General features: G+C 47.7%; 1 protein-coding gene across 2 annotated transcripts in view; it reads left to right on the top strand.

The window, feature by feature from the left end:
- The window catches only part of NPEPPS (aminopeptidase puromycin sensitive), a 33,242-nt gene extending 20,249 nt beyond the window's left edge, over nucleotides 1–12,993 (top strand). Inside the window, exons 7-24 of one of the 2 annotated variants that reach the window (XM_039704662.1) lie at nucleotides 105–201; nucleotides 318–351; nucleotides 1,558–1,672; nucleotides 2,105–2,269; nucleotides 2,903–3,007; nucleotides 3,266–3,326; nucleotides 4,195–4,304; nucleotides 4,809–4,872; nucleotides 5,515–5,654; nucleotides 7,111–7,245; nucleotides 7,746–7,965; nucleotides 8,647–8,789; nucleotides 9,113–9,169; nucleotides 9,432–9,539; nucleotides 10,347–10,502; nucleotides 10,593–10,640; nucleotides 12,476–12,671; nucleotides 12,761–12,993. In XM_039704662.1, the coding sequence (XP_039560596.1) occupies nucleotides 105–201; nucleotides 318–351; nucleotides 1,558–1,672; nucleotides 2,105–2,269; nucleotides 2,903–3,007; nucleotides 3,266–3,326; nucleotides 4,195–4,304; nucleotides 4,809–4,872; nucleotides 5,515–5,654; nucleotides 7,111–7,245; nucleotides 7,746–7,965; nucleotides 8,647–8,789; nucleotides 9,113–9,169; nucleotides 9,432–9,539; nucleotides 10,347–10,502; nucleotides 10,593–10,640; nucleotides 12,476–12,622 (1,905 nt within the window). In that variant the 3' untranslated portion in view covers nucleotides 12,623–12,671; nucleotides 12,761–12,993. Of the gene's footprint in view, nucleotides 1–104; nucleotides 202–317; nucleotides 352–1,557; nucleotides 1,673–2,104; nucleotides 2,270–2,902; nucleotides 3,008–3,265; nucleotides 3,327–4,194; nucleotides 4,305–4,808; nucleotides 4,873–5,514; nucleotides 5,655–7,110; nucleotides 7,246–7,745; nucleotides 7,966–8,646; nucleotides 8,790–9,112; nucleotides 9,170–9,431; nucleotides 9,540–10,346; nucleotides 10,503–10,592; nucleotides 10,641–12,475 lie in introns of both variants that reach the window. The other variant, XM_039704661.1, reaches the window with a different exon arrangement.
- The last annotated feature ends 2,556 nt before the right edge of the window (nucleotides 12,994–15,549 follow it).

The raw sequence follows: 15,549 nt of genomic DNA, 5'->3' as shown, positions 1-15,549 counted from the left end.
CACAATTTCTTCATTTCAGTCATAATTCCTGAGTTTCAGTCACAATTTCCCAGGTGTTGCCCAGGTCCAGGTTAACAGAACATTTCTCCTCTTGTTTCTTACAGGTTGCTGCTAAAACTCTGCCTTTTTATAAGGACTACTTCAATGTTCCTTACCCTCTTCCTAAAATTGATCTCATAGCTATTGCAGACTTTGCTGCTGGTAAAGTAACTCGTTTTATTGCTGTAATTGTGTTTTATTTGAATTTTTTTATTAAAAAAACCTTTAGGAAGAGGTGTGGATCAATATCAATAAACCTTTGTATTTATTTTATAAAGGTGCCATGGAGAACTGGGGCCTTGTTACTTATAGGTATGATGTTAAAATACTGTCTTTCCCCCTCTTTGTTCATTAATTCTTGGAGTTAATTGGATTCATTTGAGGCAGCTCTAATTGCTGGGTGCCATCCCAAATTAGACAGAGCCAATACTTTCAATTTCTAGTTTGGTTTGGATGATTTTGGTGGTGGTGTTGCAGCTCAGGAAGGCAAAAATCAGCCACTGGCTGAGGGTTTGAAATTGAAAAAACCTTCTTGGCCCCTTTTTTCCCCCATAAAATCTCCTGACACAGCTGGGAGAGTTTATTTTATCTCATAGGTAAATTTGGCAGCCACAGAGTAAAGGTGTGGAGATGGGAAAATCAAAAATATTAACTCGCCTTCCTTTGCAGTTTGATTTTTTTACTTCTTCTGATCAAGCTTTTGCACTTTTGCTTGATATTAATTCATGTTCTGTGCTGGTGGTCAGGAGGATTTCCCTGAATTTTGAACAACTTGTAAGCTTTGGACTTTGAACCCTGAAATCATTTGGGATTTCTTTTGCTCAGCTTTGAATTTGGCCTTAAAAAAACCAAAACAAATTCGAGCCCAGGTTTCAAATTTCCCCCTGCTTGTTGTAATTCTGATGAAATCTGATATTTTATTCCTTGTGAGGAAAAAAGTTATAAATGTATTTATCCTGGATGAGGAGAATTTTTGGGATGGAGCTCTGAAATTTTGCCCCTTTGTGCTGAGTTTGCTCTGCCCCTTTTGGGGACCTGCAGGCACCATCCCTGGGGAGCTTCTTCCCTGGAATTTCAGCATTCCAGAGGTCCCTGAGCAGGGCTGGGAGGTGCCACGGAGGAGAAATTGCTGTTGGCACATTTGGAAGAGGCAGAATTCCTTTGGGAATGCTGAGGGGGGCAGGATCTGCGCTCACCCCCGAGCCCAGGGGGAGCTGAGCTTCCCAAAATTACCTAGGGCAGCATTTTGATTAATAAAAACTACATTTTCCTCCTTCTGCCTGGGCTTTTTTTCTTCCACTTCTTGCATGCCATAAAATAATTCCTGCTCCAAAGCACTCCAGCAGCTCTGGAACTCACCCTGAGAATTTCATGGCTACAGCTACATTGAAATAGATTTTGGGTTGTTTTTTGGGCTTTTTTCCTCGCTTAGGTAATTTCACCTCCTTTGGGTTGTGGTTTTTTGTCCCCCTGGGGCTGTCCCCTCCCTGCTGAGTTGTGGTTTTCTCTCCCCCACAGGGAGACTGCTCTGCTCATCGACCCCAAGAATTCCTGCTCCTCGTCCCGCCAGTGGGTGGCTCTGGTGGTGGGACACGAACTGGCCCACCAGTGGTTTGGAAACCTCGTCACCATGGTACCTCAGCCCTCCAAAACCCCTGGGTTTATTTCAACCTGCCTTCTGTCCTGCCCAAAATCTGCCTTTGCATGCCCCTAAACAGCAGCACATTGTGATAACAGAATTAATTCAATATTTAAATGGTGGTTTATGGTAGCTAACCCTTCAAAATCCCATTTTGTATTTAAATCTGCTTCCTATCCTGCCCAAAATCTGAGTTTGGATGCTGCTAAACAGCAATATACTGAGATAAAATAATCAATTTAATATTTAAGTGGTGGTTTATGATACCTAGACCCTCCAAAATCCCTTTTTAAATTTAAAATTGCTTTGTATTCTGCCCAAAATGTGTGTTTGGGTGCCCCTGAACAGCAGCACGCTGTTTTAGAATCATTAGTGTGAATTCCCTGTGGATTTTGTCCTTGATGCTGTGCTTTGGTGTCCCTGCAGGAATGGTGGACCCACCTGTGGCTGAACGAGGGCTTTGCCTCGTGGATCGAGTACCTGTGCGTGGATCACTGCTTCCCCGAGTACGACATCTGGACCCAGTTCGTGTCTGCTGACTACACACGGGCCCAGGAGCTCGATGCCTTAGACAACAGCCACCCCATCGAGGTCAGTCCTGCTTTGCCAGGCTCTTTCCCCCTTTCCCTGTGATTGAAAAGGGAATTTTGTGCTGGTCGCTGAGCAGAGCGGAATCCGGAGCTGCGGCTGCGCTCTGGGTTCTGCTCTCCCTGTGCCCCAAGCAACTCCCTTGGAATTCCCAGGAATTCTGTTTTCTGGAGATCTAATTCCTAGGGATTCCAGTTCCAAGGCTTTAAGAAACCTTTGGTGATATAAATTTTGGGAAGTAGCCTTGTCCAGCAGGGCATTTTAGTGATTTACTCCCTGAGTGTGCCTTGCCCGCGATCCCTGGATTAAACAATTCCTGCTGCATTCTCCTGCTTTTGGGAAACCAAGGATTGGAGGAAGATCCCCAAATTTACCTGATCCAGCACCAAAACATAACTTAAACCATGTTTAACTTCCAGACCAGCCCTGACCCAAAACCAGCCATATCTGGGGGATTTTCCTTGTCTGGGGGCAGAGATTCCTCTCAGACAATCAGTGTGAGAGGAGAGAAAGAATCCCTCAGATTTTCACCTCTAAAAGTGACATTTCCCCTCAGATTTTCAACTCTAGAACGAGCAAAATGCAGGTTTTTGGGTGCTGAGAGCCTTCTCAGCGGGGTTGTGGTGCTTCCCACAGGTCAGCGTGGGCCATCCCTCCGAGGTGGATGAAATATTTGATGCCATTTCCTACAGCAAGGGAGCCTCTGTGATCCGGATGCTGCACGACTACATTGGGGATGAGGTACAGGCATGGGAGCTGGAGATTTTCAGGGCATTTTAACAGCTGAAATTACTGGGGTTTAGAAAAACATGAAGTTCTTCTGTGGTTTGAAAATTTCTCCACTTCAAGCTCTGTTTGAACTTACCTGGAAAAATGAGATAATGGGAAATAGAGAAGGAATTCCTGATTTTAAAGATTCCTTGCCTGATCCCTGGGGATAAAAGCAGAGTAGGAGGAGGATGGGAAATCCCTGTGACATCTGCACTTGTGTGTTCCCAGGATTTCCGGAAAGGAATGAACCTGTACCTGACCAAGTTCCAGCAGAGGAATGCTGCCACAGGTAACTGGGTCACTGGGATGGGCCCTAAAGTTACTTTTGGACTCAAAACTGCTGGTTTTCCACCTGAAAGAATTGAAATTCCAGGAAATTCCTGGCTTGTTCCCAGTTTCATGCCCTGCACAGGAAGGATTCATGCCTGGGGATTTTCTGTCCCTGGAATGTGTGGCTGAGGTGATCTCCAAGGGCTGAGTTGCCACTGAAAAATACACTGGGATGGGCCCTAAAGTTACTTTTGGACTCAAAACTGCTGGTTTTCCACCTGAAAGAATTGAAATTCCAGGAAATTCCTGGCTTGTTCCCAGTTTCATGCCCTGCACAGGAAGGATTCATGCCTGGGGATTTTCTGTCCCTGGAGTGTGTGGCTGAGTTGCCACTGAAAAATGTCTTACAAATATTCTTTGGTTTGCCAGGAGAGCCTTCTGCAGTGTTGATACTGTGATTAAACAGGTCGAAGTCTGATATTTTTGCTTTTAAATCTTCTATTTTTGTGTATCAGGCACAAATGTGGAACTGGGGACATCAAAGCTCAATCAGCCAAATCCAATCCTTGGTGTTTGGTCAGTGATTTTTAACATAATGCATAAAAAACCTAAAGGGAAATGTTGTTCTCTTTTAATATTTAATGTTAATTTTGCTATCACAATGTATATTGATTGGGCTTTTTTAGCAATAAAGAAGCTGCTTTTCCCCTCTCTCCTTACTGAGGAGGTTTAAATTATTTTCTTTTTTTTTTCTTTTTTTTTTCTTTCTTTTTTTTTTTTTTTGCCTGTCATCTGTTAAATTCCAACAAAACACAAGGTGGAGTAAGAACCCAACTTTCCCTATGCTGTCCCTGGTAAAACCTGATTCAAATCCTTTTCTCCTGCAGAGGATCTCTGGGAAAGCCTGGAAAAAGCCAGTGGCAAACCCATTGCTGCTGTGATGAACACGTGGACCAAACAAATGGGATTTCCACTCATTTACGTGGAGGCTGAACAGGTGAAAATGGAATTGTGCCTTAATTTTGGATCAGACTGAACAGTATTCCCTGGTTCTGGGCATTCCCTTGGGTCAGGGGTGGTAAAAATGGAATTGTGCCTTAATTTTGGATCAGACTGAACAATATTCCCTGGTTCTGGGCATTCCCTTGGGTCAGGGGAGGCCCCATGTGGGCACAGCTCTGGTTCTGACGGGCAGGAGGTGCCAAATCCCTGTGGATTCATCCCAAAACTCCCTGGATCCCTGGAGTTTGCTGACTTTGGGAAATGTTTGTGGGGAGGGAATAATTCCACTTCAATTGTGCTTATTCCACAGGCTGGCAGGGTGAGGGAGGTCAGGCCTGCAGTCAGGCCGCAGCTCCAGGCTCTTTCTGAGGGGAAAATCCCAAATTATTCCATGAAACAGAGGGCAGTGACACGCAGGGACTGTAATTAAACGTGCTAATCATCCCCTTTTCTCATTTTCTTGCCTTTTTTTATTTTCTTAAACATTTTTTTCCCTCAGCAAGAAGATGACAAAGTGTTGAAGTTGGTCCAGAAGAAATTCTGTGCCAGTGGACCATATACTGGTAAGAGGAGAGCTGGGAGCAGGAATGGGTGGGCACAGAACCACAAAATATCCCAATTTTGAAGAGATATTGTTGTTTTTTTGTTGTTTTTCATCCAAAAGCACTGATTTTGGGAGCTGAGACAGCTCCAGACCTGTGCTCTGCCTGGATCCAGGTGTGAAAATCTGAGGAAATCCAAGTTTGGGCCTTTCCCACTTGTGGTTTCCATATCCTGGCGTGGAGAGCAGCATTCCTTGTCTCAAAATTCTTCCAGAAATGTCAATTTTAGGGCCAGGGCTCTCTGAGGGGCTGGGGAGCAGCTGGTTTGTGGTGGTGCTGAAATAAATTAAAGAAAAACAACTCAGGTGGGCACAAGCGCTGATTCCAGCGCTGATTCCACTCACCTTCCCTGCTTATCTCAATTAAAATGTTTGGCTTGAAAGCTGATTTAAAGCTTTTGGGGGTTTTGCCTCTAAAACTGTCATTTTCATACAGATTTTTTACCTCTAAAACTGCCATTTTCCCTCAGATTTTTACCCCAAAAACGGACATTTCAGATTCGAGCCTTCTTTCTCCAATGCCATTTTCAGTGCTGGAGCTGGGCTGGTTTTGAGCTGTTCCTCGGTGCTTTCCACCCAGTTTCCCTGTTTTCCCTCTGCCCAGGGGAGGATTTCCCCACGTGGATGGTGCCCATCAGTATCTGCACGAGCGAGGACCCCACGTGTGCCAAAATGCAGATTCTGATGGACAAAGCCGAGCTCACCGTGGTGCTGAAGGACACCAAACCTGAGCACTGGGTCAAGGTGAGGCCTGAGCGTTTCATTTCCCTCCTCCCTCTCTGATTTCCCTTTCCCCTTGGAATTTCGGTTTTCCTCTGGGGAAACTTCTTTTCTTCCCTGTGCTCCTGTGCAGTTTTGGTTCCCATTCCTCCCCTTTCTTTCCCATTTTCCTACAATGTCAACTGGAATTTTTTGGGAATTCAAGCCTGGGAAAAAAAGTGAAATTAAAGGCAGGATTTGAGTTGAGATGTGGTGGTTTTTTTAGTCATTGTTATCATTATTATTGCAGTTATTGTTCTTATGGTTATTGTGTTATTGTCTCATTACCATTATAATAATTATCATTGTTACAATCATTATATACTTTGTGCCATGTATTAAATATATCCTCTGACTATATTTGTATTTAAATTTTTAACTATGTATATATGCTATAAGTCTATACATTATATTATTTTAATTAATATAAATATATACAATATATTCATACATTTAAATTATAACTTCTATATGTATATAATATATATTAATGCATAATTTAATATTATTAGTTTTCTAAATATAGTTTTTCTCCATATGCTTTTTATGTATAAAACACATATATAGAGAGACATATTTTAGATAAATGTGAAGACTTATTTGAGATAAATATGAAGATTTATTTTGGATAAATATGCATAAATATAGAAGCCTATTTTAAATATATAACAATATAAAAATATACTTTTTGATAAATAGCTATGGATACAAAGATATTTTAGATAAATGCCTGTAAAGTTTCAGTAGATAAGCATAAATACAAATACATATTTTAAATAAATATTAATGGATACAAAGACATATTTTATACAATGTACACATATTTTACATATATACACACATATTTTATATATATATACACACATATTTTACATATCTATACAGACATTTTACATATATGCACACATATTTTACATATATACACACATATTTTACATATCTATACAGACATTTTACATATATGCACACATATTTTACATATATATACACACATTTTATATATATACACACATATTTTATATATACACATATTTTACATATATATATACACACATTTTATATATATATATACACACATATTTTACATATCTATACAGACATTTTATATATATATATACACACATATTTTACATATATACACACATATTTTATATATATACACACATATTTTACATATATACACACATATTTTATATATATACACACATATTTTACATATATATACAGACATATTTTATATGCATAGACACACGTTTTACACATATATACAACTATATATTGATATAAATGACATTTCCTGCGATTACGTCTGACAGGAATGACATTTTCTTTGAGCACACACACACACCAAACCCTGTGCAGCTCCACATGAGCACAGCCCCTGCCTTAGCCACCGAGGGCTGTGCGGGTGCTGCTCCTGAGGGCTGTGCTTGTGCTGCAGCTGAACCTGGGCACCGTGGGCTTCTACCGCACGCAGTACAGCCCGGCCATGCTGGACAGCCTGATCCCGGCCATCAGGGACCTGTCCCTGCCCCCCGTGGACAGGCTGGGGCTGCAGAACGACCTCTTCTCCCTGGTGAGCCGGGGGTTGGCTGGGGAGATCACCTGGGAACATCTGGGAACAGGGGGAAATCATCTGGGAACAGGGGAGATCACCTGGGAATGGGGGAGATCGTCTGGGGAAGGGGGGAGATCGTCTGGGGACGGGGGGAAATCACCTGGGGACGGGGGGAGATCGTCTGGGAATGGGGGGGAAATCATCTGGGAACAGGGGAGATCACCTGGGAATGGGGGAGATCACCTGGGAATGAGGGAGATCACCTGGGGACGGGGGAGATCACCTGGGGACGGGGGGAGATCGTCTGGGAACAGGGGAAAAATCATCTGGGAATGGGGGGAGATCACCTGGGAATGGGGGGAAATCATCAGAGATTGGGGCAGAACACTCTGGAAATGGGAGAATCCCATTAAAAATGGCATTCATCCCTGTATGTTCTTATTAATCAATAAAATAAATGGATGAGCTATTAAAAAAGGAGTTTAATCTCCTTTTATCTTTGTTCTCCTCTTGCCCAGGCCCGGGCTGGAATCATCAGCACCGTGGAGGTCCTGAAAGTGATGGAAGCTTTTGTGAACGAGCCCAACTACACGGTGTGGAGCGACCTGAGCTGCAACCTGGGCATCCTGGGCACGCTCCTGTCCCACACAGACTTCTACGAGGACATCCAGGTGTTCGTCAGAGACGTCTTCTCCCCCATCGGGGAGAGGCTGGGCTGGGACCCCAAACCTGGCGAGGGTAGGAGAGCTCTGCTGGGGCTGCCAGTGTGCTGGGGGGCGTGAGAGTCAGCAGGGGTCTGGGGGGATGCTGGGAATCCAGCTTGGGGTGGGCAAAAATCATCAGGGGTCTGGGGGAATGCTGGGAATCCAGCTTGGGGTGGGTAAAAATCATCAGGGGTCTGGGGGAATGCTGGGAATCCAGCTTGGGGTTGGGTAAAAATCATCAGGGGTCTGGGGGGAAATCCAGCTTGGGGTTGGGTAAGAATCATCAGGGGTCTGGGGGAAATGCTGGAAATCCAGCTTGGGGTGGGTAAAAATGTTTGTCTCCCAAATAGGCCCATTTTTCTGTTCTTTCTCACTCCTAGACCCTCCTGAGGGGTCTGGTTTTGGGAAAATTGGGAAAAGGTCCTAAATAATCCTATTTATCAATTTTCTCTCAATCCTAGGCCCTTCTGAGAGGTCTGGCCTTGGGAAAACTGGGAAAAGCTTCCAAATAATCCCATTTTTCCATTCTTTCTTACTTCTCAACCCTCCTGAGGGGGCTGTTTTTGGGCAGGCTGGCAAAAGCTCCCAAATAATGCCATTTTCCTGTTCTTTCTCCCTCCTAGGCCACCTGGATGCCCTGCTGAGGGGGCTGGTTTTGGGCAAGCTGGCAAAAGCTCCCAAATAATGCCATTTTCCTGTTCTTTCTCCCTCCTAGGCCACCTGGATGCCCTGCTGAGGGGGCTGGTTTTGGGCAAGCTGGGGAAAGCCGGGCACAAGGCGACGCTGGAGGAGGCGCGGCGCCGCTTCAAGGAGCACGTGGAAGGGAAGCACATCCTGTCTGCTGACCTGAGGAGTCCTGTAGGTCCTGGGGGGCTTGGGGCTCCCCTCAGTCTGTCCCCTCCCCTCGGCAGGTGCATTCCAAAGGGTAGGGAATGGGAGGGAAGCAGGGTGGGAGATGGGAGCACCCCTCCTTTTGTCGTCCTGGTTTTTCCGCTTTTGGAATTGCCAAAATTCTCCTGAAATGGAGGAAAACATCCAAGGCTTGAAGCATCTCTCCGATGCAGAGTTAAAACCCAGGAGGGAGCAGGGCTGGTGCTTCCAGCTGTGGGAACTCCAACCCAATTCCACGCAAATTGCTGATTTCCAGAAGTGTGATGGGTTTTGTCCTGGTTTTCTCCCAGGTCTACGTGACCGTGCTGAAGCACGGCGACAGCTCCACCCTGGACACCATGCTGAAGGTGGGTGCCTACTCCCCAAACCCCACATTTCCCCCTAAAAATCCCTCTGGGCTGGGCTTTATCCACGCCCCATCCCTTGGGAATTTCTCCCTGTATATAAACTGGTGAAAATCACTTTATTCCTTGGAATAACGGCGCCACCAGCCAGGCCAATTTGTCCCTGATTAGGTTTGCTGAGTAATTAGCAGCTCTGGCGCCCACAGAGGGCTCGTTAGGCGTGGAGTGAAGGATGAATTAATGTTGGGATGTGTTTCCCCTGCAGCTGCACAAGCAGGCTGACATGCAGGAGGAGAAGAACCGGATCGAGCGCGTCCTCGGGGCCATCTCCCAGCCAGAGCTGATCCAAAAAGTTCTCACCTTTGCACTTTCAGTGAGTCCTTCCTCTGGGAATTCCTGGGACCACCCGGGGGTGGGCTGAGCCTGCAGGAATCCTCCTCTAGGGTCAGGCTTGGAGCTGCGTCCTCAGTGTTCGCGGAAATTCCAAATTCAGAAAAATTCGGCTGAGTTGGGTCCAAATTAGAGAAAAAATTGACTGAATTTGGTCCAAATTAAGAATAATCTGAATGATTTGGATCCAAATTAGGAAAAATCTGAGAGGTGGTGCAGAGTAACACAAATCTGAGAGCCTTGGTTCCAAATTAACAAAAATTTGACTGAGCTGGATCCAGATTAACAAAAATCTGAGAGAGTTGGTTCTAAATTAACAAAAACTCTGAGTAAGGTGGTTGCAAATTAACAAACCTTTGGATGAGCTGATTCCAAATTAAGAAAATTCTGATTTGCCCGTTTGGAGGCACCTGCTGTGGGGATTTTGTGTGTTCAGAGCAGTTGATTCCCTGGTGCTGTGGAAATGAATCCCAATTTTCCTGGCACTGCTCTGCTTCCAGCACCAATTCCCGGGAAGCCAAAATGCAGTCTGACCTCTCCATTTACCAAAGAGCCAAAATAATCTCTCTAAATCTTTCCTTTTTTAGTAAAAATAAGATTTTCTTGGTGGGTGTAACCTGAGAATAACTCAGGGATTTGCTTCTCCTTCAATCTTTGAGTTGCACTTTCAATTTTGGGCTAAAACATTTGCTTTAATTGATGGATTGGCTGTAGAAACACCTAAAACCTCAAGGCAAGGCACTGGAATTGGTGTCAAAACGTGGAATATTGATAACATTTGCCTCCCCAGGAAGAGGTACGTCCCCAGGACACGGTGTCAGTGATTGGAGGAGTGGCTGGAGGCAGCAAACAGGGCAGGAAAGCTGCTTGGAAATTCGTGAGGGACAACTGGGAGGAGCTTTATAATCGCTACCAAGGTGGATTCTTAATATCCAGATTAATAAAGGTACGTGGGGCCCTGAGGAAAAGCCCTTCCCTCCATCTGGGGCTGCAAATGGCGAATTTCTCCTTTAATGCTGGGGTTTTTCCCCTTCAGCTCACAGTGGATGGATTTGCAAATGATAAAATGGCTGCAGAAGTGAAGGTAAGAAGCTTTAATTAAAGAATTTATTCATTAGTCACTGGTAAACTTGGGGTGCTCTGGCTGGAAGGAAAAAAAGATCCTGGTGGATTTTGTTGTTCTGTCCCAAAACTGCCCCTTTTTGGTTGGATAAAATATTATTGAAATGCCTTAAATCAGCATTTTGGAAGTAATCTGGAATTTCCACTGATTTATTCTTCATTGACTTCAAGTTTGATAAAATCCAGCAGAGTTTGGCAGCAGCTTTGAGCCTTCCAAGAAAAAAGAAAGCTTTAAAATATTCAGAATTATCCCAACCTCCATCATTGGTAGAGCTCTGAGAGTGGGTGTGGATTTCATTATTTATTATTTCCCCACATTTTTCCAAGAACATCTTGAAAGAAGAAACTTTAAAATAGGGCTGTTAATTTCTTAATTAGCACTTTCCTATTAGGAAAGCACTCAGGAGGAATTGTTGTTCCACAGATCAGCTGAGCCCTGAGCTGCCTCTGTCCTTTTTATCATTTAGTGACTTTTCTTAGTAAAGATTTAATAGCAGAAATTATTTTACAGAGAAATTTTGCATTAGAATTTATTTTATTTTATTTTCTTGCAAAGCACTGAGAGGGAAAACCACCCCTGATTAACTCCCAGCTCATTTCCAAGAGAATTCCTGACCTTTGAGTGGGGAATGTCCCACGTCTGAGCCCCAGTGTCACCTTGCAGGGCCTGAGGTGATCTGCCAAATGCTGGGAAAAGCTGCTTGGAGGGAGGCAGGGACAGCTCCAGGCTGGGCCAGCTCCCTGTGCCTGGAAAATGCAGAGTCACAGCAGCCTGGGGAGCTCCTCGGGAACGTGGCACTGCCTGGGGGCACTGCCTGGGGGCACTGCCGCACTGCCCTGGGCCTGGGGGCACTGCCCGGGCCTGGGGGCACTGCCTGGGGGCACTGCCCTGGGGTCTGGGGGCACTGCCCATCCACACTGGCCCTGGGCAGAAAGCTGAGGTGGCACCGGGGCTGTGCCCAAGGCCCTGGAGCCCTCTCTGGGGTCTTTCTGCTCCACATACCCCAAGTACCCCCGGGAGCTGCTGCCCGTGGGCTGGGCCAGCCCCGGGGGTCCCCGGCAGCAAAGAGCTCCCTCAGGGCAGGCTGGGACTGTGGGGACCACCCTGAGCAGGGCCAGGAGCTGCACTGGACACCCGCCCACCCTGCAGGTGTTCCCCCACCCTGCAGGTGTTCCCCAGCCCTGCAGGTGTTCCCCACCCACCCTGCAGGTGTTCCCCAGCCCTGCAGGTGTTCCCCAGCCCTGAAAGCATTTCCCCATCCCTGCAGCCCTTCCTGTCCCTGTCCCCACAGGCGTTTCTGTCTGTCTGTCCCCACAACTGTGTCTGTCTGTCTGTCCCCGCAGCCGTGTCTGTCTGTCCCTGCAGGTGTTTCTGTCCAGGTGTTCCCCACCCACCCTGCAGGTGTTCCCCCACCCCTGCAGGTGTTCCTCCACCTCTGGAAGAGTTTCCCCCTCCTTGCAGGTGTTTCCCCATCCCTGAAAGCATTTCCCCATCCCCGCAGCCCTTCCTGTCCCTGTCCCCTCAGCCGTGTCTGTCTGTCTGTCCCCACAGCTGTTTCTGTCTGTCCCCACAGCCATGTCTGTCCCCACAGCGTGTCTGTCTGTCTGTCCCCACAGCCATGTCTGTCTGTCTGTCCCCACAGCCGTGTCTGTCCCTGCAGCTGTGTCTGTCTGTCTGTCCCCACAGCGTGTCTGTCTGTCTGTCCCCACAGCCATGTCTGTCTGTCTGTCCCCACAGCCGTGTCTGTCCCCACAGCCGTGTCTGTCCCCACAGCGTGTCTGTCTGTCCGTCCGCAGGCATTCTTCGAGAGCCACCCGGCGCCGTCGGCGGAGCGCACGGTGCAGCAGTGCTGCGAGAACATCGTGCTGAACGCGGCGTGGCTGCGGCGCGACGCCGACAGCATGCAGCACTTCCTGCAGCAGCGCCGCGCCGCGCCCGTGTGAGCGGCACGGCGGGCACAGGAGCGCCCCGCCCAGCCCCACTTTGCTTTTGGTTCGTTCCCCCTTCTTCTTTTTTTTTTTTAATTTTTTTTTTCCGTTTTGTTTTGTTTTGTTTATTTCCTCCTTCTCCTCCTCCTCAAGCCCGTGGGGATTGGACCGTGAATGTAGAGTTTAATCGGTTCCTGCTCACACACTCCAAGAATTTGGGAAAATCTGTTCGGGAAAAAAAAACAACAGCAGCAACAACAACAAAAAAATCTATCAGCGATTCTGCAGAGAGAGAGAGAGAGAAAAAATACAAAAATACAAAAAAAAGAGAGAGAAAAATCTGTAAATATGATAGTAATAAAATAGAGCATAACAAAACTGTGAAACTTCCTCCAGCCTTGTCAGTGGTTAAAATATTTAACACCCCCTCCCCTTTGCTGCCACTTATGGACAGATGTTCTGTTTTCACAGCCTCCCTGCCCCAGGAAGGAGCAGAGCAGGGGTCTCAGGGCCCAGGCAGGAGAGGGGCCTCAGCCCACGGAGCAGCCACGGGCCAGGCAGGCGTGCTTGGACAGAGCTGTGTGAGGTTCTGGGGAGATGTCTGACCCCTCCCCACCCCAAGGATAGCAGGGTTCCCCCTTTCCCTTTTGTGTTACCTCTGAGCAAAAAAAAACCCCAAAAAACCCAAAGCACCCCCCCTGCCCTGTCCTGTTTCTGCTGGGTCCCCACCCCCCTCGCTGATGTCCTGTGGAGAGCTCGGGATTGCAAAGGAAACTCCTCAGAGCCACATTGCACAGAAAGGTTTTGCAGTTTGATTTTATTCCCATTTCCTCCTGGCCCTTCTCCCCGTGCAGGGGACAGCAGGGGCTGCCCTGCCTCCTTCTGCAGAGGATCCAGCTGCTCCCAGCTCCTCCTGCTCCCTCCTCTCCATCATTCCCCTGCGAAATTGGATTCTGAAGCCTTAAATCAGTGATGATGATGAAGATGAAGCTGTGCCATCATCCCCTCCCAAAGCAGCGTGGTCCTACTAACCAGCCACCCTCTAATACACCAAGGTTGGAGTTCCAGCTTTTTATTTTTGGTTTTTCCTCCCTTTTTCCTTATTTTCTTTAACAGGAATTCGTATTTGGTGTGGCTTAACTGTTAATTTTTTCGGAAGGTCATCAGATTTAACTTGTCAGACTGCTTCCCCTCGAGACATTTTTGTGCTATTGTTTAAAAAAAAAAGATTACAAAAAAACCAGACAAAAAATCCCAAAAAACCAACAAAAAAAGAGTACAAAATAAATAAAAAAAATCTAAAACAGTTGGCGTTAATAAAAATGTCAATGTGAAATTCATGTCCTCACCTTGTGTTGTGTTTGAAGGCTGAGAGGACCCAAAGCTGTGAGGGGACAGCAGAGGCCAAGGTGTCACTTACAGGACCCCTCCTGTGCCACTGGCGCTGAGTTCAGGCTGACAGAGCCTGACAGAGCCTGTGCAATCTGAATAAAAACCACCCTCAGGCACTCCAGAACTGCCCAGCACTGAATTTAGCAGAGAAAGGAAAGAAAAAAACCTAACTGTGAATCAAAAAAATTGTATTGAACAGCCAAAGTGGACAGAATCACGCCATGAAGGCACTGCCAGGGTGGGGAAACAGCCCAAAAATGGGAATTTGGAGGCTGTGAGCTCGTGGCCGTGCATTCCCGAGGCTGGGCTGGGAATTTCCCTGCTGTCAGCACCAGCCTTGCCCCGGGCTAAGCCGCTTTCCCTTCTGCTCCCTGCACTCGCACAAAACCAAACCAAACCAAGCCCGAGGGCGCGGGGAGAGGCACAGGAACAAAACCCCAGCAGCAGCGGAGCCGGCTGGGCCGGGAGCAGCTGAATCCCCTTAAAGGAACTTGGGATCGCTCTCTGCCACAGGAAATCTTCATTTTCATAGCGGGACACAAATGAGGCTGGGGCGGGGGGCAGGACAGCGACAGAGGAGTTTTGGGGGGAGGAGAGGACTGAGATGGGTCAGGGGGTGATTAATGAGGGCATTGTGGTAATTAACGAGGGATTGTGGCTGCCACGCCCCTGAAGTGTCCCTGGAGCAGCCTGGCACCTGTCCCTGCCCGGGGCAGGGTGGCACGGGACGAGTTTCAATCTCCTTCCCACCCAAAACCCTTCCATGATTGTGCCCACGGGATTTGGGAGCGTTCCCGGGGCTGAGGGTCCCACCAGGGACACCCGAGGGATCCAAGGAGGGATCCAAGGATCCATCCACGCCTGGAGATCCCCTGCTCCCCTCCCTGGCCGTTTCTCTATGCCCTGGAACCCAGACTTTTTTTAGGGAATGATGGATATTCCCCATAATCTGGATTTCTTTGGGGTAATGCTGGGTATTCCCTGGAACCCGGATTTTTTCAGGGAACGCCGGATATTCCCCGGGGCCCTGGGCACACCCATTTCCCCAGCAATGAATAAAATCCTCCCCGGGGCCAGCGGGCTCTGCTCCACAGAATTCCCCCCGGGAGCAGCTGGGCTTCGGGATGGAGCCCTGCAGGCAGCACGGAGCCGTCGGGCAGCTTCGCCTCAGCTTCCAGCTGGGAATTGCCCTGGATGGAGCTCGGGGAGCTGCTCCTGCTCCTCTGCTGCCCTGGGGAGCGCCTGGAGGCCGGGATCCCCCCAGAGCCCTGGATGCAGGCAGCTGTTGGCAGCTGGATGGGAGCGCTGGGCCAGCTGCTCCCGGGGTTTCTCACTCCAGGGTTTCCCTGGATCGCGGAATGCTGGAATGGTTTGGTGGGAAAGGACCTTCAACCCCACCAGGGCCAGGGCAGGGCCATTCCCACTGGCCCAGGGCTCCCAGCCCAGTGTCCAGCCTGGCCTGGGCACTGCCAGGGATCCAGGGGCAGCCCCGGCTGCTCTGGCAAATCCCTGCAGCGTTCCCAGACCTTCCCTGCCAGAACTTCTTCCTT

The sequence above is a fragment of the Passer montanus genome, unplaced genomic scaffold (assembly GCF_014805655.1).
Source record: "Passer montanus isolate IOZ18808 unplaced genomic scaffold, ASM1480565v1 scaffold179, whole genome shotgun sequence".
Classification (NCBI taxonomy): Eukaryota; Metazoa; Chordata; class Aves; order Passeriformes; family Passeridae; genus Passer; species Passer montanus.
The sequence above is the reverse complement of the archived record's forward strand: the minus strand, read 5'-3'. Positions and strand labels throughout refer to the sequence as shown.